Source organism: Branchiostoma floridae, chromosome 16 (genome assembly GCF_000003815.2).
Source record: "Branchiostoma floridae strain S238N-H82 chromosome 16, Bfl_VNyyK, whole genome shotgun sequence".
Lineage (NCBI taxonomy): Eukaryota > Metazoa > Chordata > Leptocardii > Amphioxiformes > Branchiostomatidae > Branchiostoma > Branchiostoma floridae.
This window is the reverse complement of record NC_049994.1, coordinates 13,129,039-13,156,000: the sequence shown is the minus strand read 5'-3', so window position 1 is coordinate 13,156,000 and position 26,962 is coordinate 13,129,039. Positions and strand designations below refer to the sequence as shown.

The following is a 26,962-nucleotide window of genomic DNA, read 5'->3' as shown; positions in this document are numbered from 1 at the left end:
GGACTTACTAGTACTACATCTGTCTGACATCTATCTGACCAACTACCCTCTGGACGAATGCCTCCATGGAGCCTGCATGACCCAATCTCTACAAATACAGTTCATTCGCCTCTCTGTAGGCTCTGTGTGCCTTTTATGGCTCGTAATAGTAATACACTTTTTGCTGATGTCCGATGGACGAACATCATCTTTTTGCAATGGGTAGTTTGTGCAGCCACTTCATGGGTACAGAGAGCCTGCTATGGAGGCTAACAGTTCCTGTGGTACTAGTAACTTTCTGGCTATGTAAATTGTGTATATAACGTTAGACGTATAGGACTTAACGTTATAAGGACTCTAAACGATGTAGCTGTATCTCTGTTATATACTTTGTCTGACCCTTGCCTCTTCCCTCATGACCTCAATGAAAAGCAGCCAGCAGGCCGATTTGAGCTTTCATGAATGAATAAAGGTTCAATCAAACAAACGGCCTGCTGTTCGATTTGAGCTTCCCACTAAATAAAAATAATAATAAAAAAAGGTTCAAACAAACAAATTTCCTGTACAGATTTTCCGGTGGAGACATTACTGTTGAGACATACTACAATTCCTAGGTTGCACATATATTAGGCTCGTCTTTTAGGCGTCGCCAAAAAAACTGTGAACATTCGAGAGAAAAATGCATTACCCTACATATTCGGTAGGAGGCAGTAGGAGGCGGTGAGGACCACCTAGAACCAGAACTCTCATCTAATCTCGCGTGATCTTAGTCACGTACTTTATTTTAATTAGGTACATCAACAGCCAATCAGACTAGCAGGGTTAGACACTCCTCCAAATTGACCAATAAGAGACGAGGAGCTCTTATTTTCCATGACGTAATGACCGGTATAAAACCCGGCTCGCACGATGGCCAGACTGTCTTTGATTTCACCGGCCGGCGGAAGAGTACGGTTGTGAGTTAGGTCAATTATTTATTTATAACAGAAGGATCAGGCATGATGAGACTTTCCCCGAGGATTCTCAAGAGTCTACCGGCTCTAGTGGACCACTATTCTCGCTTCTCACCGTCGCCGTTGTCTATACAACAATTCCTTGATTTCGGTAAGCTGGCTTCCTTTTTATTCTCTCGTGAAAAATGTTGGAAATTCTGGAAAAATACTCAGGAAAACAAAAGTTTGTGTTACTGGAAAAACCTGTTACATTACATAATCATCTAGATCCATTCATAACGCCTGTTTTGATAACAATTTCCAGAAAGGAACGGTGGTTTTACCGTTTATAACGTTACAGCAGTGACTGTGTACCGTTACTCAGGTTCTGTTATTTTCCATGACTCGCTCGGACTGCATATGTTTACATTTCCATTCAACGGAAAAGCGGCGCGGACTGGAAACTTCCATCAGAAACCAGTTTTCCAAACCTATAAATTTCCATATCTCAGCCGCCAAAGACTTCGATTATTTTGTATATCATGTAGTTGACCAGGTACGTGAATTCTTGGGACCCAGGGAATCAAAGAAGCCTACGTGTTCGTTTCCGGCTTGGATATGTCGGCTATGATACCTTTGCAAAGGGGTTCCTATTAAACTTAATATTTATGGGAAGATATGTAATAGTCCAAGCCTATCTACATATGTGTACAATGATATGTACGAGAAAGGCATGATTATGTGTTGTATGGTTGGACTCTAAAACTAGTAAAAGGCCCCGTTAGTTAGTTGTAAATTTCCATTGATCCCGCCAAATAGTTTATTTTTGGCGCGACCCAAACAAGGGATGCCCTGGTTGACCGCATCCACACGTACACACCCCCTGGGCAAATAAAATATTAGACCAACATAAAATCACCCAAAAGGCAGACAGACTAACAGATACAACCAGTTTGACACCAACAACTATTAAAGCAATTAGTTTCTGTGGTTGGTCAGTTAAAGTTAGACTATTTTGCCATACAGTGACCTTTGTTTTCATTGTGTGCTAATTTGCATATGCCCCATGACTGGTTGCACCAGTTTTGATGGACAGGCGGGCAGACTGGTGTCATGTCGTCATGAGACTGGTTGTCCTTGTCATATTATGGCCTAGTTGAATGACGTACAAAACAGACCATATACAGGGTGACTATGTGATGTCATGACGTTTTAAAAGGTCATATTGACGCCACCCAGTATTATATTACAAATACAACTGGTACACACCGCCAGTGTTGTGGTATATAGCAGAGGAGCCGAGGAGAAACATTAGATTTCGGCCGCTGTCAGTCGCTGGACGACGCTCAAAATGGGCACCCGACAAATGATGCAGAAGCTGAACAAGGCCTTGAGCCGTTACGGAAATTTCCACCCGTCGCCATTGTCTCTGAAGAAACTGTTGGACTTTGGTCGTAAGTCTGTTGCTTTGTGTTCGTTTGAGTCTTTGAATAGACACTGTGGCCCTATGTTCTAATGAAACGTTGCTTGTGACAGTTGTGTGGCTTGTGCTGAATATTCTAAGGTCAGCTACATGACGGAAATGCTTTTGGGAAGCCGGAGGTTCTCTTTGCAACAGTTACAGGATATAGTTGTTTGCATTCGTACTATAAACACTGAACATTCTGTCCCACAACACTTCGGTCTGTATTCTAGGTACCACCCACATATTGATCACAAAATATGCCCTTTATGAGGAGTCATCGTTGGTAAATTATTCATACATTTTGCTCGTAAATCCATGGCTACAAATACAATACCCAGTGTAGCCAAAACAAAAACATACTTGCACTTGGGTGGTTTTGGATATCTGTTGATATAGTAGCCAGGGTTCTAGCTAGCGTATTTTAGCGTAGTGGGCCACTACGCTAAAATTTGTGACCACTACGCTAAAATAAGGGCCACTACGCTAATTTTTCACTAGCGTAGTGGTGTTTTGCTATCATTTGCTTGTTCAATAATGTCTAATCAATGTCTCACAATGAAAAATGATGATATGCCAATCAAAACTGACCAAAAAATCCTTCAAATTACTTAACTTTTAACTCTCACTCTAACTTTAAATCTCACAGCGAAGGGACCAAGATCCCCTTCCACACTAATCTCCTGATTGGTCGCTTCGCTACCATACCATTCCCACTACGCTAAAATGAAATCCTGGCTTGAACCCTGGTAGCTGGGATTTTTTTTAACTTAAAGATACACATTTAACAAGACATCTTAACTTCAGACAATGTAATTTCAGTATAAGGGAAAACAGTAAACATACAAACACTAAACAACAGCTGCTAAACATACAAAACTGTGCATAGCTTGTCAACCTGTATGTAATATATGGCCCCTTGACAGGTTCTACAAATTTAAATGTTTAGAACTAAAATTTTGTATTATCCACTAAGTGTAGCCTAGATTCATGGTGCAAATTGTCAAGAACTTTCCGTTGACCCTAAAATCCTGTCAAACTTTCTTTGTAGAGTTTCTAGTTTTCTATGAAGGAATGGTTAAATATGCACAAAAAAGTGGGTGTGTCTGTTGACAACTATAATAAATTCCATTCTTCCATGACTTGGTCAAGCCCAAGGTACCAAATCCTTTTTTTCTGATTCTACAAGCAAATGATAAAGGGATCTGTATGCGCTACCAGTATCAGGGATAGATAATTATGATTTTGTATCATTTACTGTCTAGTGAATACTTTTGGAAAGTTTTACTGCTTGGTTTTATCTCCAGTTCATTTTAGCTCAAGTAAAATTTGTCCATTCTAAAAGCCCAAGATTTTGTTTTCGAGACGTCTCATGAAATTTGAATAATCATTTCTCAAGCCAGACCAATTTTCTTCACAGTACCAAGGCAATGGAAAAAGTTTGTATGCATGTAGAGTAGCCGATGACGTGAATTAAATGTTTACATCAAGGAGGTTAAAGAAAGAGATTCTTTAACCTCCTTGTTTACATGCATGTTGGGTCGCGGCTAGCAGCCGGCCAGTAAGTGATACAGCCGGCCTACGTGACAGACGAGTAGTCACTTGACACTTTGGTAAGAAATAAATCCTTTCCTTTTGTTCTCATAGCTGTAGGTTTATACCCTATAGCTAGCTGTCAATAAATGTAAACGTTTCCACCATTAGAACACAGCTTTAGATTGACATTAGAAAATGGGCCCCTAAAAACCAGGAAAACATAACTTTTTTTTTTCAGTGGTGAATCAATTTTAGTGTCTTGTTCAAGCTGTTATTGTTTTGAAACTCTAGTAGGAGGAGGAATGTGTGTGACAAGGTGACCCCGAGAAGGGGGAGGGGCTGAGACCTAGATACATGTACACATGTACATGGTAACTGGGATCAGGACAATTCGGCCCTTTACTTTACAAACTGATCCCAGTCAACTCAACCAATTTTCCTGATCAACTTGGCTCAACACCCTGGTCGTCCAGACCAACCAAGGCCCAGTTGACGGTGGTGTTGGGCTCAGTGATTTTTGCTATCTGTTTGTACATATAACTTTTTGCTTTCTTTTTCACTTCAGACAGTGCAACCCAGACAATCGCCATTGACTTGAAAACTAGTACCTCACTACCTGTCTCATTTTTGTGCAGTGCTTTGCATTAGTTGTTGAACTGTTGTATATCAGGTGGTTTCAGGAACTGGCTTTGATTAACCTGTGGTCACATCATGCTGCCTGGAATGATCTTTCTTTCCAAGTAATGCAGACCAGACATGCCAGACCAAAAGAACCCTGAAGAACAACTCTTGCATCATTTTCTTTAAATCTTCGCCAACATTGATGCAGGAAGGTGCTGATGAGAGACTCAGAGGCACGATGCAACTCGATTCAAAGGGAGCTTTATTCACACACATGTGAAGTACAATCACGCCATGATGGAAGAGAGCGACCACGTGACCCTTAACACTGACGTCACTCAATAGTGACGTCATCACATAGTGGCGTGATTTATCTTCTTTTCCATTTCTTCTTCTTTCTGCCTTAAGATTCTGATTGAAACAGAATAAAATCTGACAATATTGTCTATTTTTAGTGATAAATCTGCAGAGCGGACATGAACTATAATAGTATTATCCATGAAATACCCCTCCCCCTGTTACAGAAATAGAAAATTTAGAACCGGTGAAGAGAAAGTAACATGACAATGTACGTGAAGGAAATCGTTGACTAATGAGGTAAGGTTTGTAGAACATGATGTAACAAATAACTTCAGATTGTGAATACATTACGTCAGAATATTGAAACAGTTGAATGAGATAAAGTGTCACTGTTACCGGAGAATTACAACGTCTAAATTAACGTAACATGGGTAAGAATATACAATAGTAATACTCAAAAAGGTTACTGATAAGATATGGATCAGAGTTCTGTTTGGCTAGTGAGTTGTCCCAGTTCAGCGTAGGGCGACGTGATCTCGGTGTTCAGCGCTCTTCGTAGCAGACGAAAAGTCAGTGTTCACTGGTTGAGATGTTCCTACAGGCAGCTACAGTTCCGTGGGTTGATGCTCCTTTTAGTAGATGACAGGTTACAGTTACGGGTAAAGTTCCGGTAGCAAAGTCCGTGGGCGGTCTCGGTCGAAGTCGGGTGAACCAGGAAAACATTGCGGATGTTGTTGTTGATGGACGCCGCAAACACTCGGTCGGGGGAACGGAAAAATAAGGATTGCCGGATAAATAAGCCGAGGCTACTCCCTACAACTTCTATGAGTCCTCTGGGGGTTGTTCAGCGAAGCTCCCTGCAACTTCTATTGAAACCTCTGTGGGTCTACAGCGAAGCTCTTCGCAACTTCTATTGAAACCTCTGTGGGTCTACAGCGAAGCTGCAACTTCTATTGAAACCTCTGTGGGTCTACAGCGAAGCTGATGCAGGGATTAGGTGTAGACGGCACGGCGTAAATTCCGACCGGGGTCTCCGCGAAGGAGGTGAAACGCCAGAACCCCTCCTACACAAGTGAGAACGTCCGCCATTGTTGTAGCTACATCCTTTTGGTTACGATTGGCCCGTTCCCTCTATTGCGACTCCTCCAGGCACAAAGTTCGGGTTTCGACATGGGTATCGTTTCCCAGCCGCTGCCACCACGCCAACATTGATGCAGCAAGGTGCTGATGAGAGACTCAGAGGCACGATGCAACTCGATTCAAAGGGAGCTTTATTCACACACATGTGAAGTACAATCACGCCATGATGGAAGAGAGCGACCACGTGACCCTTAACACTGACGTCACTCAATAGTGACGTCATCACATAGTGGCGCTTATTTTTTGATGACCTAATTTTAAGGACAAGGACCACTATCCAGGCATTCAAACATATTATAGCTGCATAGTCTTTCATCTTTCACCAAGCTATAACTTAGTATAAGACCTGCAATCCATGTGTGATGTGTGACTAGATGAAATCGAGTAGTACTAGTAGTCTTCTTTGTTGCCAGACTGAATATTGGCCTTATAAGTTATATTCTATCCTACTATAGATGCAGAGTCTTTTCGTTAAATAGGTATCACCGTTTGGATACCAGGCTAGATGAATATAGCTTCTTTTGCTGTTCTTGAAGTTGTCAGGCAGAATATTGACAGCTGACACTGAGTAGAACCAGCTGCAACCTGTACCACAACGTTTGGCCTTGATAATGTAATGGAGCACATACTTGTGGTCGATTCAGGCAAATACCACATTCGAAGTGCAGGTAAATAGAGTAGATAAACCTGCTATTTTATTTTTAGCAAACCAAGTGATAGAAACCTAGATGGAAGATAATAAATAAAAGTATATCAACCATTGTTTTATATACAATGTGCATGCGATATCGAGCCACCTAAACATTTGGAAAATAGTATAATCAAAGCAAAACTGTGTTGATTTTTGTGTTTACCTTTTTTCTGAAGTGTTTTGTAGTTTGGATGACCACTATGTCAATGACCGTTATGTCACCCAGATGAATCACCTATGCGTACAATGTTTTCACTTCAGTCAATGTGAACAAAGTCCACGTCAACATGACTCGAACGAAGTCCACGTCAACGCGACACACCTATTCAACAGTATAAAGAGTATAATCCTATATATTAACAATATAGGGTGTAGAAATGTGCTTATTTTCAAAATTAGTACGCCATAGGTAATAACTATTGTCATGTTACCTTTGTAGGCAAAGTTTTCGATATTACTTAAAGCATGTGTTATTTTAATTGAAGGTTATTTTTTGTGCACAGTGGCCAGAACCTGTTATGGGTTACTTTTATGCACAGTATATACTTACAAATCCCTAGTAAGCCAGAAACATTATGATTGAGACAAGCTCAACTCACTAATTGTAATTATAAGTAAGAGTGTCAGAACTAACTGACCCAATAGGAGAAATGAAGGCTGATTCAGTGATTGGGAATATCCCCTATCCTCCTAATGACATGGCCTATACTAAATAGACAGCATTTGATAGCTTATTCATTCTAGGTTTAAATTATGGACTCTGTATAGCCATTTTTTTTTCATTCTACTAGAAAAGTACAATTCTCTAGATTTCACTTTTAGTTTGACACCAAGAGCTGCAAGAAAAACAAAAACAACAAATTGCATGAACCGGTTCAATCCGCCAATGGCTGGTCTCAGAATACGACACACCCCCAGGCTTTTACGTCATTGAAAACACAGGGGCCAGATGTTTGTGTTGTTGTGCCAAACCCTGGATAACTTGTTAAAGAAAGATGTAGATACGTGGCTAATTGTGGTGTAGTAGAACCTTGACTCACTAAATTAGTAAAATAATGTTCTGAGACTGTGAGAGATAAAATGTAATGCTTTGTTCGCCCCATCTCAGTGATTGTCTAGATCTGTTCTACCCAGCTATAAACCCTTACATTTTCCTGGCTACAGCCCAACAGTTTGGTTGATTGGTGTCAAAGGTTCGATTCCTGCTGATGTAAGTGATGACATCAGTATTTTTAACAGCCAATGGGAGTCTTGGAAATGGCACACACCCCCAACACACCCTTACATATGTTTACATTAGATGTAATTTATTGGCACGGTCACAAGACTATGAGTAGCAACCTTTGTTTGGGGCCTCAAATGGTGGTTTATGTTTTGCTATGGTAGTACCTGGTCAGGTCTCACAGAATCTTATTTTTGTGAGTTTGCAAAATACTTTTTTCATGGCCCTATTGTTGCTTTAGATATTGGAAGAATATCAATATAACCAAAATTGTTATAGATAATAACATGCTATCCTGTCATTTTTGTAAAACATCTTAGGGCCCTAAAGTTGTTCTATGAATATTTGCCATAATTGTTACTGTAACAAAGGCCTAAACTGACTAATTAATGAGTCTATTATGTGCCAATAATTGGAATATAATCATAGCTCTACTTATTGCCTTGAAGTGATAATAATCCTTGTTCATCTTATCAATAAAAAAACCTTTGGGGCCAGATTACGAAGCAGAAACACTGTCACAAAAATCGTATATATGTTTTGAAAAAAGGACATGTTTTTTATAAGGGGGCAAATTAAATCCACATATGTTTTGAAAATGGGGCCTTTTTTTTAAAAGGGGGCAAATTAAATCCACATATGTTTTGAAAATGGGACATGTTTTAAAAAAAGGGGGCAAATTAAATCCACATATGTTTTGAAAATAGGACAAGTTTTAAAAAACAGGGGCAAATTAAATCCACATATGTTTTGAAAATGAGACATGTTTTTTTCTTATCGGTCATATCTTTTAAAACAATATGCATCTTGAAAATAACCAAAATGAGAATATGAGACGAAAAAAAAAAACATACCATTTTCATTTTGTACCGAGTATAAGTTTATCCCCCAATCCAGGAAACCCACCGGTTTGCAAAGTGGTGCTTTCAAAATGGTCTATCGTTTCCGATTTACCCCCCATTTTGATAGTGGTGCTTTCCAGTTACGCCGATTTCAAACTGGTCGATTTCAAACTCCAAACGGAAATGACGTAAGTCTACGAAGGACCATTGGGTCGTAGTACGAAGGACCATTGAGACACAACCTGTTTTAGCAAAGGAGCTCACGGTGTGCTCACAGCGAAGGGGCTGCATGCTCGGCGAAGGAGCTGTGTGCTCACAACGAAAGAGCTGTGTTCACACAGCAAAGGGGCTGCGTGCTCGGCGAGGGAGCTGTGTGCTCACAGCGAAGGGACTTTGTGTACCAGGCTGAAGATGGTCGCCGATTGGTAGCCGCCGATCCAGGCGCCGATTCGTCATTAGACATAACATAGCAATTAGCACCCCATTCAGACGCCCATTCGAAGAAGCTAAAAATTTCTAATTTCCTTCATAAGCTTAAATGGATATCAAGAACTTCTGGATATTGTCTATTACCACCCAATATATGTATATATATATATAAATAAAGATAATAACAGAAAGTATTGTATCAACGATTAAGCAAAAATAATGGGCCCAATCGGCCGCCAACTTCAGACTGGTTTTTAGATAGCGCATATCTAAAAGCGAATTTAGATAGCGCATATCTTAACGTATTCAAAACGTATAAAATCTTACGGGCCGGATTTCATTAATGAACTATGGGGAAATTAACTAATTTACTAATAGCTATAGGAAATAGGAAATACCCAAGCAAAGGGGTGCTGAAATCGGCTGCCATACGGCTTGTAGAGTAAATTGCCTCTTACAGCCCGTGAACTTTTAAGACGAATTTAGATAGCGTATACCCCAACGTATTCAATACAAGTATCAATTCTTACGGACTAGATTTAATTGATGAACTAGAGTTGAAGCAGTTTGGCCTATAAGAAATCGGCACTGAGTTAAATTACAGTCAAACCTGTCCGTAAGATTAGATATTTGTATCAAATACGACAGGTATGAGCTATCTGAATTGCACTTAAAAGTTCACGGGCAACGTTTAGACACTAGCCGTATGGCAGCCGATTTTAGCCCCCCTTTGCTCGGGTATTTTCTATCAATTAATTCCCTCGAGTTCATTAATTGAATCCGGCCCGTAACATTCGATACTTGTTTCGGAAACGTTAGAATATGCGCTATCTAAATTCGTGTAATTCACGGGCCACGTTTAGATAAATAGCAGATTGCTCTACAAGAGGTATGGCAGCCGGTTTTAGATCAGTGAAGTTTGCCGCCGATTGGGCCTATTATTTCTGCTTAATCGTTGATATGATACTTTCTGTTATTATTTATGCTTGTATATACATATTCTGGGTGATAAAAGACAATATCCAGCAGTTCTTGATATCCATTTAAGCTTTTAAAGGAAATTAGGAATTTTAGTTTCTTCGAATGGACGTCTGAATGGGATACTATGTTACGTCGGACCAATCGCCGACCAACTTCAGCTTGGTGCACACAACTCGTTCGCCGATCACAAAGTCCCTTCGCTGTGGGCACACAACTTGTTCGCCGAACACACAGCTCGTTTGCTGTGAGCACACAGCTCGTTTGCTGTGAGCACACAGCTCCTTCGCCGAGCACGTAGCCCCTTTGCTCTGAGCACACAGCTCATTTGCAAAAACACGTTTTGACCCAATGGTCCTTCGTAGTACGTCTTACGTCATTTCCGTTTGGAGTTTGAAATCGACCAGTTTGAAATCGGCGTAACTGGAAAGCACCACTATCAAAATGGGGGGTAAATCGGAAACGATAGACCATTTTGAAAGCACCACTTTGCAAACCGGTGGGTTTCCTGGATTGGGGGATAAACTTATACTCGGTACAAAATGAAAATGGTATGTTTTTTTTTCGTCTCATATTCTCATTTTGGTTATTTTTAAGATGCATATTGTTTTAAAAGATATGACCCATAAGAAAAAACAAGTCCCATTTTCAAAACATATGTGGATTTAATTTGCCCCTCTTTTTTTAAAACATGTCCTATTTTCAAAACATATGTGGATTTAATTTGCCCCCTTTTTTAAAACATGCCCCATTTTCAAAACATATGTGGATTTAATTTGCCCCCTTTAAAAAAAAGGCCCCATTTTCAAAACATATGTGGATTTAATTTGCCCCCTTATAAAAAACATGTCCCTTTTTCAAAACATATATACGATTTTTGTGACAGTGTTTCTGCTTCGTACCAGATCTTCATGTTGTGATCTTTGCCAAAGGTCTTTGACCGGGCATGAGCCCTCATCAACCAATCAGATCACAGGAAATGGGACACACCCCTGACACACCTCTGTAGCTATTTACCCAACTTGTTGCTATCAACGAAAATTCTTTAAATTAGGTGAAAGTCATCCAAATTCAGAAGTCAAAGATTTTCTCTCTCCTTTCAACCCATACTAATCTCTTTGAAAAAAGCAACAACTTCCAAGTCTTCTGAGTGTTTATATTTATAATGAAATGTATGTATGCAGTATACGTACATGTAACATTCTCATGTTCCCCAGACCCCAGGCATATTTTTGTTTTTGAAAGGCCTGCAACCGACAGCAGCCAATCAGAAGGCTGGAAATGGAACACACCCATACAATCTGCTGCATGATACATTCTAGTGTTTCCCAACTCCAGAACTAGTTGATTAAACTGCTAAGTAAGGTGGATACAGGGGTTAAACTCTGCCTTATTCTACTGACTCATGGATTTTCTGTCAGTGTGTGTGTACAGTTATTTTATGCTAAATCGATTTAGTTGAAGTTGAACACCTGTAGGGATTAGATAGCATTTAACGGAAAGGTCTTGGTGTGAGAGATTATGTAAATGCAATTTTTGCTGGTTATATTTATCCTTCTACGTGCTGCGTATACACACAACCAATACAAATTTGGGGCCAAATGGCTACCTTAGCAGTATTAGTAGTCTAAAGGAAAAGCCATGTCTACATGTCACTGTGGCACAAGCAGTAAGGCAACCCTGCTTCTTGGCCATCGGGATCCAACTCCGTGGATCTGTGGGCCTGAGTTTGATCCCAATTGCAATGTCACCACTGTGCCCTGTCTCAAGAATAACGTCTCAATAAATCCTGTGCGACAATGTGACAATGTGGCATCTGCCTTGTCTGTTTCTTCAGGGTCCAAGAATGCGTGTGAGAAGAAGTCGTTCACGTTCCTGCGGCAGGAGCTGCCCGTGCGCCTGGCCAACATCATGAAGGAGATCAACCTGCTGCCAGACACGCTGCTCAAGATGCCGTCAGTCGAGCTGGTGCAGAGCTGGTCAGTCATCTCTAATTCATTTCTGCCAGTAGTAGTAGTAGTAGTAGTAGCAGCAATAGTAGCTCAAGATGCCATCAGTCGAGCTGGTGCAGAGCTGGTCAGACATTACTCCTACATTTCTGCCAGTAGTTAAGTAGTACTAGTAGTAGTAGTAATAGTAATAGTAGCTCAAGATGCCATCAGTCGAGCTGGTACAGAGCTGGTCAGACATCTATAATTCATTTCTGCTAGTAGTTAAGTTGTACTAGTAGTAGTAGTAGTAGTAGTTGTAGCACTAGTAGTAGCTCATGATGCCGTCAGTTGAGCTGGTGCAGAGCTGGTCAGACATCTCTAATTCATTTCTGCCAGTAGTATTAGTAGTAGTAGTAGTAGTAGTATTTCTAGTAGTATTTGTTACTATTTCTTCTACATTTCTGCCAGTAGTAGTAGTAGTAGTAGTAGTATTTCTAGTAGTATTTCTTCTACATTTCTGCCAGTAGTAGTAGTAGTAGTAGTAGTAGTAAGAGATCCATATAAAAAAGAATTGTGGGGCTATTGGCTTTAAAACTAGGTTGAGAATGAAAGAAGAGGGGGGAGGATGGATGAGGAAGGAAGGAAGCCAGATTTATGCATGTAGGAAAATAAGGAAAAAAATTAAGTAAAAAAAATTATAAGATTATCATAGATCTAACAGATTGAATGGATTATTTTCCTGAAGACCTCTAACACTTCTTTTGTGCTTTGTGTTGCATAGGTACATCCAGAGTCTGACAGAGATCTTGCACTTTGAGAATAAGAGTCCAAGTGATTCAGCAATTATAGAAAAGTAAGTAACAAATGTGTTGCATATTGGTTTATACGTACTGTACATGTGTCAGCTTGGAATACTCATTGATATTTTGGAGGAAGTGTTAGAAGATATATTGTCATTAAAATGGTAAATGTGCTTACATGTTCAAAGATACTGTAGTTACCAAAAAGCAAACCAAATCATCAACAGTATAACAAAATTGCAGCTGGCTTTACCATCTGTCAATTCGCTCATCTAAAAGGAAAACATTTATGATTTAGTTATAGGGCATTTGCTACATGAGGATCTAAACGTAGATTTGTTTTGATTGCGGTGCTGAATCAATGATATGAAATTGGGGTACCCTAGCAATGGTGGTTTGTACCATTTGGAATGAGGTAATACCACATGACTCTGTGATGGGTTGTCATGGTTACACCATCACTTAGTGGAAAGACATTTCTTCTTAGTGGATTTGTCAAAGAGAGTAGGTGGTCTGTGGGTACTACACTGGAAGACTTCAGACCTTGAGCAATATGTAGGGATCCATGATAAAATAATGTCAGTCCACAATGACAAGAATAGTGGCAGTGCACCTTACAGACACATATCCCAATACAACTGTTTAAATTCCAATTAAAATGAAATGTTTTGATATCTTTTCTGGATTACAGCACAATCAAACAATGTAATTTTATTAAGATCGGGATGATGAGATTTACAGACAAAAAAGGCAATTATTATAATCATATTATAAAGACCCAGCGCACGTGGGTGCAAATGGGGCTCCAAACACATGTCTTTGTCTTCCAGCTTCCGACAGACCCTGACCTGGCTCTACTTTCTTCTTAGCGATGATGAACAAATGAGGAAGACCCTCACAGAGTTAGTTTGTTTAGCTTGACAAAACCCATGCCTTTCACCATCCCTTCGTAATGATATTAATAGATAAATGTCCTGTGGTCCAAAATCAGATAAAGAAATTGACTAATTTTGTCCAATGTCACAGTCAAAGACTTATGTAGTTTTAAACCTGACAACGTGGAGTAGATGCTACTACCTGCAACAGCAATACTAGGTTTCATAGTTTCAGGCAAATAAAAAATTCACAGCTTATTTTGAAGTTAGAAATTTTTAAATCAAACTGAAAGAGATTCAGAAAGCAAGGACCTCAAGACAAAGCTGATTCTGGTTTTGAACCACTTTCTCAAGTTTGGCTTTAACCAAACTAACTCCCCATCCACCCGTCTTTTCATACCTTCACTTTGTAAGAATAGCACCGATTGAGGCTTTTCTCTGGACCAAAGAAAGGTCATTGCAAGAGGTTTGCCTTTGTTGGAAGCATGGACAGCACTTTTTGCAGTGTTTTACTCAAAACAAAGACATTGCTACACTCTAATAGTAGAAGAATGTATTGTGGCATGGCATTGAATTAACCTCTACCAGGCTCCACAGGTTGCTAGCAAAATAGTAGAAATTGGCCAAATAAGACAGAAAACATGCCAGAGGAGTTTAGATGGCAGGGGAGTACAGTATGCAACCTAAGGCCGGTCAACACTCCTAGTCTAATTGACTGCTACTAGGCTTTTATTCCTAACTTGACCAAAGTCCCCTATTCGGCCAGGCCGGAGTCTGTTAGAGAGCTTGAAATACTGATTTTCTTTTACTTACAAGTTGTCAGAACTTCCACTCCGCAATGATTGAGTATGCCTGTATTTCCTTCAGTTTTACAGAGACGCTGTACAACATCAGAAAACGACACAGCAACGTTGTGGAGACGATGGCTCAGGGCGTGATCGAACTCAGGGACACCCACGGCATCGACCACCAGACAGACTCCAACATACAGTACTTCCTGGACCGCTTCTACATGAGCAGAATAAGCATCCGGATGCTGATCCACCAACATGGTCAGTGGGCGCATCATCTGTTTCTTACCTGTTAACAAATCTTGTGCATGTAAAAATGCCCAATGCACACTTGGGGTTCTCACCAGGATTTTTTCACAGCACATTTTTCCGACAACCCTCGCAAGTCAGGGAACAAAGGATGCTAAATCAGATACAAAGAGAGATATACTTAAAATATATGGGGCATCTTAGTGACACTGTTGTGAGCCGTTTAGGGGGTCTGGGGGCATCCTTTCCCGGAGATGTTTGGATTTATAACCTTCAGAAACACTATTTCCTCCATTTTGAGGGCCAAATTCAATGCCAATGAAGTAAAGCCAACAGTTTTATGTTAACCTTTGTTACAAAGCAAGAGGCAAGCCTCCTAAACTGGTTAAAACACAGCATAGTGCCGAAATTACAGTGTATGGATATCTCATCATACAAAATTTATCTGAAAGTTGTTTAGCCTGAAAGTAAAATACATCAAATGGTTCAAAACTCCACTTGACATCTGATATTCCAACCATTTATTATTGGCATGGTCCCACAGTCATGGCATTACATGAAGAGCGTTGTCGTCACGAAGTGACATCAATGACACTTCGGAATGTGATGAGACTGGCAGCACGTGTATCTACGTGACAGGCATGCGCTGCTCAGACAGGCGTGACGTGATGGAAAATTGTATGACCTACGGACAGCCTAATGTATCATATTACCAAAGGATTACCCGGGACTTGGGTATGGGGGTTTGTGCAAATTGGCAAGGAGACTACATGTAGAGCTCTACAAAAGGGGTTCATGCCCATAAATTTGTGATGACTTGTGTAAGTGGATGGCTAAATAAAAGATGTTTACGTTTTAGTCATTATCTTTTATCATATAGAAAATTCAGGAAAAACAGCTACATACTATTCACATACATTTAATGAGTATTAGACAAAAAGCGCAATATTGAGCTTATAAACGTCTTCTGCTCAAGATTACACAAAAATGACAATCAAAATTATCAAAAGGAACTCAAGATTACAACAAAACATCAAAGTAAACTGAATTTGTCCAGTTCCCCTGATGTTGTAGTAGTTTTGCGAGCGACACACAAGTTTGCAGACTGATTTAGTTCCCCGATGTATGCTGTAGCTTTTGCCCTTCTCCGCACAAACCTATACGTAAAGGTCAAGCACTGAAAATAGCAGCAGGAGAATGTCTCCTGGCAGCCTTATAGGAAGTGGTTGAAGGTCTGTGGACTGTGTGAATGTCATAAGCATTGTTTGCCTTCGGGTTGGCGACAGGAAGGATATATGAATTATGATAACAGGGTGGTATTGTTTTTGGCACGTACTCAAGAGAGTAGCCTGAAAAGTCATCAGGTCGCTGAAATATTGATTTTGTGTCCTTGACATTGAAACAGGGCTCAAAAATATCAAAATGCTAGCTTACAACCTCTTTGTGTAGAAAATAATTGCATGTACAGTGCTAGAAATACCCACTTGCACACTTACAAATGCAACATACCCACTTGCACACTTACAAATGGAACCACATTTGCTTTGCGTAACTTTTAACCCTGGTAGCGCAGTGTGCAACCTGAAATTTTGCAGTTGGAACACTGCTTTTCCCTCAGCTAAGATGTGCATATTATTAAGCTTTTGTATTTATTTCTTGATAAGATAAAACGTAAGTAGTTAAAAGTAACTGGAAGAAAAGATAATGGATAAGTATCTGATTTGAAGAGAGTAATAACTTGGAAGTGGCTTAAGTGAAATGTTGATAGCGCAACTTGGCTTTTGACTCAGAAAAAAGTATTTCAAGCACTGCATGTACATATCTTGCCATTTTGCAGGATGCTCAATTTCAGTTGTTTGTAAAGCTGTGTACCAATATGATGATGATGATGATGTACCAATACATGTACAATGTACTGACATCGTTGTTGTCTTATGTTCCTCCAGTTCTCCTGTTCTCCCCGACACAAGAGACACACCCCCGCCATGTGGGCAGTATAGACCCTAACTGTGAGGTGGAGTCAGTTGTTTTAGGTAAGTCTTCATCTCAGTGGCTCGTTACTGAGCATTAATTAACACTAACAGGGTTGGACAAGTCCACTAGCCCGGGGCAGGAAAAGTACTGTAATTCCTGATTTTTTTAATGTACTTTTAAGTTCGTGGTTTTCACGGTGACGACTGTAACATGAACTTATTATTACTGATAACAAATAATATAACTTATATTATATATTATAAGAGAATTTATCATGTGCACCTGCTGCCACCGTTCCAAGAACAAGTTAAATTTTCTCAGACTGTGAGGGTTTGGTCCTGAGAAGAGTGAATTACAGTATTACAAAATTTCAAATTCTGTCAGTAAACTTTGGGACAACCATAGACATACCAGGAGGTCCAGGAAAGCATGCATGTTAATCCCTTAATTTTTCTTTCTTTATTTGTTAGTTCAGCTAGCCAAAGCCCTTGAACTAATCTGTTGCAAGATCTTTGATAACAGAAAGCTAGCCCTGAAGGAAATACGTAGGATTTGAAAACAGGGTGTTTTGATTATGATTTAACAATTTAAACTGTACTTCCCTTACAGATGCTTATGAGAATGCCAAGTTTCTCTGTGACCAGTACTACCTGGCCTCACCCGAACTGGACTTGGTCTCTCATAATGGTGAGTTTTACATACAGTCAAACCTGTATTAGGGGCCACCTCTACAGAGGGACCACCTGTCCATAGTGGCCACTTTTTGTCAGTCCCTTGGGTATTTTATCTACAGGTTGCCACCTCTATACAGAGGCCACCTGTCTATAGTGGCCAAATTTGTCCGGTCCCTTGAGTGGCCGCTATAGACAGGTTTGACTGTACTTCAAACTATCTCTGCTGCCTTTCATTGCTTAAAAAAATGTATATAGGCAACAATTGTCATCAATTTGACAGTTATAAAGAGCAATATCTTGCCTTACATTTGGGAGTTTGCAGGTTCAAACCCAATAGGGTCATACTAAAGTACTCAGCATTTATGAGAAAAATTAGTGGAGTTGAGCACAAACCGCTACCAGTGGACTATCCCCCCGCTGTGTTTGCACGACTGTGTGTCCCAAGGGCTATATAGAATGGAGATGGACGCTGCCCCTTTACGCTAAAAGTTGTGGGAACAATTTTCTTCTCAGAACAACTTGAGGTGATTCTCCACAAGTCAAGAGAATGGCACATCTTCACGTTAAAACTTGGCCATTCCGCTAGTTTGTTTTTTGTTTTTTTTTTGTTTTTTTTATCCAGCAAATTTCATTAGGACCACCCAACATGTGGAATTTTCCACGGCTGAATACCTACACCTGAACTGACACACAAGTACATGTACCGCACCAGAGATAAGCTCCCCCCAGTAATGATCTCTACTCCACAGTGTGTCTCTTAGACCTTGAAACATCCTTCAAAGACATCTATTGGTTCATTACCTTAAAAGGTTTTCAGCTTGATACAAGATGTGGCAGGATGGGTACAATAGCCCACATGGCAACCCCTTTTAGATTTCCCTCAGCGGCGTTGTAAGAACAGTATTGTTGGCACTATGGGATTTAAAGTAATGCTGATACGATCTATCCTCTTTGGTGTGATTGTAGCCAATGCTTTTCAGGCTAAAGTCCATCAGTCAGGCTTATTCTGCAGTTCTATATCTATTAATTATGATATAGGGTAAGATATGTCATTGGTGTACAATTTGTCAATGTTAACTGTTAAAATTGATTATGATAGCAGCTAGCAAATTCCCCTAATTCACTTAAAAGCTTGAAGTGGAATTAAATAGACAGTGACAAACAGCGTTTCAAAGGCCATGGCTTTTTCCAGTACCTGCTATTTTGTATTACTGATGCTAACATTTAGTTGGGTGTTACAAATTTGTCTTTCTCTGCCAGGATGACTGTCACCTTGTTGTATTCTGCGATGTATTTTTCAGTATGCCAAAACTATCAAGTATTACTGACCTTGCATAAAACCAGTAAGCTCTGGTAGTGTCCCCTCTATACTTTGCACACAGTCATTTAGTAATCATCTCTCTTGGTTCAAGTCCAAATCCAGCTAAAGCATGATATGCTGTCTATTAGTGTTGAGTAGCTTCCCTTGGGACTGTCCTTACACCAGACCCTGCACGTACGCCATGGCACTCAATTTTCCCGATGAACTAGAAGCCCAATGACAGGGCTGATGATGTGACTTGTTGATGCCAATTTGGATGAGCCACGTGCCCACGTGTACTAAAGCACTATGTATTCAATGGCCACTACATATCTTAGTTTTCTGCACTCCAATGCCAGTAACTAAGAAACTAATAGCCCAAGAAGTAAAGAAGGATAAAAACCCAAACAGCAGTTTGTGTCCTTGTCCATTAAGATTTTTTATGAGGGCTTGAATTAACGGGGGCCGCCCTAAGACGGTTCCCGTCGTAAGATGGTACGGATTTTTTGCTGATCTTATTATCCATAAGTACACCGTGTTTGTTACCACTGACTATGCTGATTACAAAGGTAAATAAACCAAGTCCATGCACACAGCTTTAATTTGCATTCCAAGTATACTTTAACATATTTACTTCATTTTTTTTTTAAACAGAATTCTGACAGTAATGTTGACAGTGCTGAATCACTGCGGTCACCGGCCTCTGCGTATTGGCGGCTCGTGTCGCTAACTATACGAACTCTTTCAAGCAGTCACACAACTGCCATGATACACATAAATAAAGCTCCATAAAAGACTATGAATATGGGTCTTCAAATGTTTGTTGAGTAGAAAAGCAACCAAAAGGAAGCGACATAAACATTGCCACCATTGTACTCCCAATGGAGTGTAGCCGTGAAGGTGACAGACTAGAGAACGCTCCCAAGATTTATTTGACTGTAACAAATGATTCGTGCTGTCTATGAAAATAAGACTTGATAGAGAGATGTAGATGATATTTTCATATAATCAGACAGAGTTTTGTTGATGTTGGCGGTGTCGTTTTTTCGTAATGGTTTTTTCAGTCGGGCATTCACAATCAGTGCATTCAGCACGTTGCCCGTAAAAACATCAGCTGGATTGTTCTAGGTAGAGCCTTCCTCATGTGAGACAACAAGTACATACAGTCACGATTTTACTGTCAAAAGAAAGCTAAAATATCATACTATTAATTTTTTTTCTGTGTACTTAAATTTACCACTTACTTCTGAAGAGAGCAAAATGTAAAAAAAAGCGTACCAAGTTAGGCACACTGTCCAGCGTAGCACAAAATTGGAAGGTTACATACACGAAATTGTCTCACAGTGTTTGCCGCTTGTAACACCCAGCGCGAAAGGTTCATAAACCACATGAATGCATTTCTTATTCAAGTACAGTCAAACCTGTATTAGGGGCCACCTCTACAGAGGGGCCACCTGTCCATAGTGGCCACTTTTTGTTGGTCCCTTGGGTATTTTATCTACAAGTTGCCACCTCTATACAGAGGCCACCTGTCTATAGTGGCCAAATTTGTCCGGTCCCTTGAGTGGCCGCTATAGACAGGTTTGACTGTATGTTGTTCAAATCTATGTGTAAAAAATTCAGTCATCTAAATGTGACCACTCTCAGGCAACTAGCGATGGAGCGCCATGAGTTTGAGCGCAAGAAAAAGCGTACCGTGTTGGGGCACCTCCCGTTACCACATTTATATTGCTAGAATTTTAATTTTTTCATGAAGCAGACAGTACAGTTATTATTATTAATGTATAGAAAGTTGTCTTTTGTCTCCTTTTATACAGATATTTCTAAGGGGTAAGAAATAAAGCTATTTTGATTAAAAATCTAAATTGGTCTTTTGTCACATGTATGGTTCCTATGTCTCTATCTCAAGTTTGTTGATGAAATCTAGGTGCTTGCAATTTTATTTTATGATTGGGCACAAACTTGCAAAGAGACTTATTCTTATTGTGTGGGTAAATCCCACTGCAAACTTTCAATAGCTAGCTATCAAAGAGACTTACTATAATTATTATGTGGGCAAACAAGAAACTCAAGTGTTTTTGTGATGTTTTTTTCCCCTCAGGTATTAAGAAATCATCCCCCATCACAGTGGTGTATGTGCCCTCTCATCTGTACCACATGCTGTTTGAGCTGTTCAAGAACGCCATGCGAGCCATAGTGGAATACCACGGTACTGCAGCTCTGGACTACCCCAAGGTCAAATGCCAGGTGTCCTTGGGAAAGGAGGATCTCACCATTAAGGTAGGACTAGGGGGGGATAAAGCTTTTTATTATTTTTTTTTTTACAATCATTTTTACACTTGAAGTACATGTAATATCTTGATTCTGTTATCAGATAATGTCAAGATTTAAAAAGATATGTACAGAAAACAGAGAAATCATACTAATAATATTCATATCGAAGGAAACATTTTAAAGTAAAGGCACCAGGAAGATATCACCAATATACAGGTTTTGAAAGCAAAAGAAGATAGATATTTCTGTATGCAAAATAAAATGATTTTTTACGTTACATGTATATTGATAAGTATGCTGTTATGTTCTATTTTACCAATGATTTCACATCCGTACCAATTAGATACCAGAAATTTGTTCCCATTTAAGAATTGCAATTGTTAACAAGCCAAAGTATTTCTTTCTCCTTACTGATGAAAGCCTCCTCTATCTTGTGTGCAGATATCTGACCAGGGCGGCGGTATCCCCAAGTCAGCCATGGATGTCCTGTTTAACTACATGTACTCCACGGCTCCACAACCCCCCAAGTCTGGGTCAACAACTGCACCTCTGGTGGGTAGTTACCTCCATGAAATGTCATGGAGGTTATATTTTCATTAGCGTTTGTGTGTGTGTCTGTGTGTAAACAAGATAACTCAAGAACGGCTGGGTGGATTGGTTTTATACTTATAATGTTGGTAGGGTGTGATGAAAGCTGGAAATGATTATATTTTGAGCCCCTAGCACCTTCCCTTGGTACTGCAGGGCAGCTTTTGGCTTTGCTATCTTGTGTTCAGAACAAGCTATGGTCACGATTTTAGGGTGTTAGATAGCTCTTGACTGTAGAAGCCAGTTAATTGCACAACAGTTTACTTAGTTAATACACATTTGTTAACTGCTCGGAATCTAAAAATCCTAAACCGGTATGGTCCAGATAGATAACTTCCCATGATTACACCAGCTGGATAATTGCACAAAATACGCTGGCAAACAGGCTGTGGAATTAATGCTAGTTCACCTTTATCCTCGGGTAACCTATATTCGTTGTTTCTTAAAACAAGGTATTTATGGACATCATGTCGACGGACGATCGGTTCAACCTGTACAATTGTGAAAATGTTGCAATTTAAAACCACCATCCTTTAACTTGATGTCCCTAAATACCCTCTGTTTAGACTTAGAGACAACGGATATAGGTTACCCTGCGGATAAAGGTGAATTAGCGTTAAATGGCTTTTACTTTTACAATACTGTAAATCTTTGAATGATATTATTATACTTTAAGTTTTCTCTGTGACCTTCCACTATAGGGCTTTATCCAGCATCCATTTTTCCATCATTTGATGAAATTTTGCTGCATTTGACTGAAAAATTCTAAGACTGTTCACTGTATCACCTTCTTTTTTTCTAAACAATCTTTAATGATGTCATGTATGAGGATGAAGGTTAGAAAACCAGACAATAAGGTATGCCACATAGCAGTTACTCAAACCTATGGTCCAATATTCTAAAAAGGAGTATCTGACTTCCACTCTGATTTTAAAATCCTGTCTTCATGTAAAATCTGTAAGTTAGACTGTAGAAACTTGGTAGAGATGCCTATAAACTCTGGTCTAATTCGCTCTTGTTATTTTCTTAAATGGGTAAGTGCTAAAACATGTAAACCCCTGCCGATATAATCCCGGTTATTTTCTACTCGGTCCAAATTTTGATCCACTGATTCTTTTCAGGACCGGTCTAACAAGAAAAACGTTTTTGTACTGCAACATAGTACCCACCCCTACATATAATTTTTGAAAGTTTTTGTAAGCTGTTTAACTTGATTTTAGAGTGACAATTTTTAACAGTTGCATATTCTTGTTCAGGTGCTTGATTACTAAATAATAATGATAGTTTATTGATTGCAACCAATTGCTGAATACATGGCAGCGCTTCAGCGTGCTGAATTAGGTATTCAGGAAATTAAGATATACACGCAGGTACGTTAAAACTAAACATAGTAAAGTAATAAAAACCATAGTAATAAGACTAACATTAACACCGTAAGACAATACAGATGAGCTATTACTGCTATCACTGCAATAGTAATATATGCTCTACTGATCTGTGTTTCCAGGCCGGTTAACTTGTGTAAGCAGTTTAAACTGATTTTACTTTACTTGTCTTTAGAATAACAACTGTTTCAACTGTTGAATGTTCTCGTTCACTGTGAATTGAAGTGCTTGATTACTAAATGCCCAACCATTCTATGTTCCCAGGCTGGTTATGGTTATGGACTGCCGCTGTCACGTCTGTACGCCAAGTACTTCCAGGGGGACCTGCAGCTGGTGTCTCAGGAGGGCTACGGCACCGACGCCCTCATCTGGCTCAAGGTAGAGACTGCTGTGTCCTGATGATGATAATGGTTTTTATTTCTTTTGCAATGAAAGGGTGCAGACTGGCAGGGTCCCAGAAGTACCCTGAATTGCTCTGCCGTTTACATATATTATAAACAACTAAAAACAATTGTTAAAAAGTTATTAATAAAAACAGTTCTTAAAAGAGTTGTAATAGGCACAACGGTTGTATTCAGCAGTCTTTCGATGCACAATCATGAAAGATATAGAGCTGTTCCTAAATCTCTCAGTTCTAGCTCTGATCATGTCAAGTTCGTTGCACTGTCTTAAGTGTTGATTACTGGTCTGACCTCGGGAAAGTGGGGAGCAGGCTTCTGGACAAAATGTTGTTCAGCAGTTTTCTCCCGAAACAATAGGTTGCCAGTCTGGAGTGAATTTAAGTTGTGAAGACTGTGTGTCTGTGTTCTGTTCTGCTTCATGTACCTACACTATAACCCTAGTGCTATAACCATTGAAGCAATTCCCCACAGCAGCTGTTAAAACTTATGTTCTCCCATCCAGGCGCTGTCAAGTGAAGCCAACGAGCTCCTTCCCGTCTTCAACACGACATCCTCCCGCCACTACGGTACCAACATCCCGACCTCGGACTGGAGCTCACCGTACACCCCGCGGGGTTCGCAGAACAGTGTCAGGACCTTCCTCACCTTCAGAATATGAGCAGCAGGCGAGACTGGGACCTCAGAGTCTGTGCAGAAGAACAAGCTGTCTTAGTCTTAGTTCCCTCACCTGTTGTGGTGTGTGAAGTGCACGGGTAAACTCACTTCATAGGCCCTGTGAGAATTTGGTCACGTGCCACCGACTGTGCCCCACTGTCAACGGACAGGAACGCACTAGCATGTCCGCACTCTTGGACTTGCCTCAGCTTATCTCTAAATGGTACGCTCTTGCAGATTTCACCAGTATCTTTATGAGAAATTTGCCAACACTTTGACATAATTTACTACTGCGTACCATTTTGAGAACTTAATCTACGTTGGCGTAAATTGCATAAGAGCAAATTCTCACAAGAGTCTTCCCATGAAGTGTGGGGTTATAGAGGACAAACCAAGAAGAACAATTCAAATGTGTGTGCAACAACAACAAAAACACCAGCATCATTAGAACTTGCACCCAAAAAAATACAAGGTCACAGAAAAAAAAGAAAGAACACACTTTGACAACATGAAAAATAGTTCGTCAACCCCATTAAAAATTCTTCTTGGTCTGTACCTACATTTGTAGTTGTACATCCTTGTCTGCATCCGAATACTACTTGATGGAGACTTGATGCTATATGGAAGGTGTTGATTATGATTGCAAGCAGTAGAAGGTGAAAGAAGATAGTAGAGGGAAAGGACTTGTCGTGGGACTTGAAGACAAAATACTAGTGTAATGTTTCAAGCAAGGTTGAGTTAGGGCAAAACAATTGAGTTGACAGAATGGGGAAATAGGTTGATATATGGGAACAAAAGAGCCGTAAGGGACAGTTTGTAAAACCGTACAGAATTGTAAATGTGTGTATATGTATGTAAAACTTATTTTCCTTGTGAATCGACATGTATTTTGACACGTAAAGTTGACTTTTTGAAGTGGATATATTTGATATAGACCAGAATTAGTCTTGTAGACGTCTCTGATGAGCATAAAATTCCTTGAATCCGTGGTTATTGGCCTTGTGAATGTGGTGCTAGCTTTACTTCTGGGTGATGACATGTATACAGTGAAATTTACCTGCCGAATGTGTAGTATAAGAGCTAAATGTTAGAAATACATGCATTTTGCTAACATGTAAACTGCACAGCTTACTGCATAAGAATTTGGAATAGAGAAAAAAATAGTTTTCACTTCCCAGTCTTCACTTGCCAGACACACAAAAATTGGTGAAGATGTAACCATGGTAAGAGCCAAATCAGCCAGAAGGTAAATTGAGGTGAGGATTATATACGATGTTCAATCTATGATACACACATGTCCCCATTTACATTTACAAAGTTACTCTATGCCTAGTAGATTTCTTAGAAGTCAAGACATCATCTTATAAGGAGTGCTCTGTTCATTTTGGAAGTCATGTTTGATTTCCTTTGATTTTGAAGAACATGCCTTAAAGTGGCTTTTTTTTAAACTTCTCAGAAATTTTCTTTGAACTCACTTGGATACACACAATGACCAGGTGTGCAAAGAAGTTTCATTGGTTTGGCCAGATGATAGTTGGACTTTGGACATTTTGCCAGTATGTTAGCCTTTACAGTCATTGTGTCTCTGTACACAAATATGGCTGCATGGTGAAAGGTTTTGAATGTGGTTATGATATATGTAGATGAAGTGCAAGTCACGTTCATTTAAAACATTCAAATTTGTGGTTGATAATGGATATGAAATATCATAATGTACACATGTTTGAAATTATGCTTGTGTTTCACATAGCCATTAGGTCATCAACTGTTGGGTTTTAGATTATTGTTTATTCTTTTGTTTTGTTTTTGAAATGTGAAGTCTTGTATCACACTAGTAAAATCTGTAGTTTCTGGAATCCTGCAGTTAAAATGAACATTACTGAAAGAGATGTAAATAGTATGTTAAAATAGTCATGTTTATTTCCTCCATTTTATGTACATATTTTGTACATAGATTATGTGTACATGTGGGTTATCAACTACATTAATTTTGTATGTCATGTGTATGAACTATGAGGGCCATAAAGGGGTTACAAGAGGACCAGATGGGGAAAGGGGTTTCCGGAAATGGATACGAATTGAACAAAAAGGAAAGAATGTTTTGAAAAAAGGCATGCATTTGCCATGTGAAACAACCAGACACCTTACTGTGTTGTCATCCTTTTTTTTAAGTTAACTCAAGTGTAGCAGAATACTTTTTTTGAGTTCGGTATTATTATATTAATCTATAAAATGGTTATGTAACTTTTGTGTTGATTTGCACAAGTGATCTCACATGTTGAAGAACTTCAATAAATTTGATGTCATTCACACTACTGATGACTTTCTCATAATATTGACTTCTTGGCATTTTCATGTAGACTTTAGAAATGACATTGCCCTGTAATAACCGGACAACTTGTGACGTACAGATCCATCCAACACTGAACAATAGCTTGGAAAATTCCGTTGCTGCGTGTCTTCAATAGGTTTAATTAAGTGTGAAAGAATGACCTACAAGGCGAAGATCGGAAGATTATTTTTAACTGTATTACTCAGAATGGGAGCACGTAGAACACAAACCTCCCTGAATTGATTGGGCCATGTTGATTTGATAATATGGATGACATCCTCTGGGAACCTAAAAAGTGATGCGAGCGTGCGAACAAAAAAGGTTGGCCCAAAAAAGCCTTCATTATGACGTTTAAGTGGTTAGTAATAGCTGCTATAGCTATTTTTTCATAAACATGCTATTATGCCTTATGATTTTCATAAAGATAAAAGTCAACCTGTATTTGATTTTATACAACAGACCAATTTGTGTTACTAGAATAGAGTTAGATTGTTTGAACCTTTACTTAGAGTGTGACCGCTATCATATAACACACAATATATTTCAACAACCGTCTGTCAATGACTATACAAAACTTACATATTTTGCACAGCATTAGATAA

General features: G+C 39.5%; 1 protein-coding gene across 6 annotated transcripts; it reads left to right on the top strand.

Annotated features, from left to right (window-relative positions):
- The first annotated feature begins 882 nt into the window (after positions 1 to 882).
- On the top strand, positions 883 to 26,343 carry LOC118403139 (pyruvate dehydrogenase (acetyl-transferring) kinase isozyme 3, mitochondrial-like). Of its 6 annotated transcripts, none has more exons than XM_035801639.1 (11): positions 883 to 1,083; positions 11,970 to 12,111; positions 12,845 to 12,916; positions 13,694 to 13,765; positions 14,606 to 14,790; positions 16,725 to 16,811; positions 17,362 to 17,439; positions 20,828 to 21,006; positions 21,442 to 21,552; positions 23,238 to 23,351; positions 23,877 to 26,343. In XM_035801639.1, the coding sequence occupies exons 1-11, from the start codon at positions 978 to 980 to the stop codon at positions 24,030 to 24,032; spliced, it is 1,302 nt and encodes a 433-aa protein (XP_035657532.1). In that variant the 5' UTR covers positions 883 to 977; the 3' UTR covers positions 24,033 to 26,343. The 6 variants fall into 6 exon arrangements, with proteins under 6 accessions (XP_035657532.1, XP_035657534.1, XP_035657536.1 ...); XM_035801640.1 differs by lacking the exon at positions 883 to 1,083 and adding an exon at positions 2,097 to 2,365; XM_035801641.1 differs by lacking the exon at positions 13,694 to 13,765 and having other exon boundaries at positions 884 to 1,083.
- The last annotated feature ends 619 nt before the right edge of the window (positions 26,344 to 26,962 follow it).

Excerpts from the sequence above, each read along its gene's own strand:
- LOC118403139 (XM_035801639.1), top strand. The coding sequence starts at position 978 with ATGATGAGACTTTCCCCGAGGATTCTCAAGAGTCTACCGGCTCTAGTG. Across the intron at positions 1,084-11,969 it reads ACAACAATTCCTTGATTTCG|GGTCCAAGAATGCGTGTGAG; the intron begins GTAAGCTGGCTT and ends CTGTTTCTTCAG. Across the intron at positions 14,791-16,724 it reads GATGCTGATCCACCAACATG|TTCTCCTGTTCTCCCCGACA; the intron begins GTCAGTGGGCGC and ends ATGTTCCTCCAG.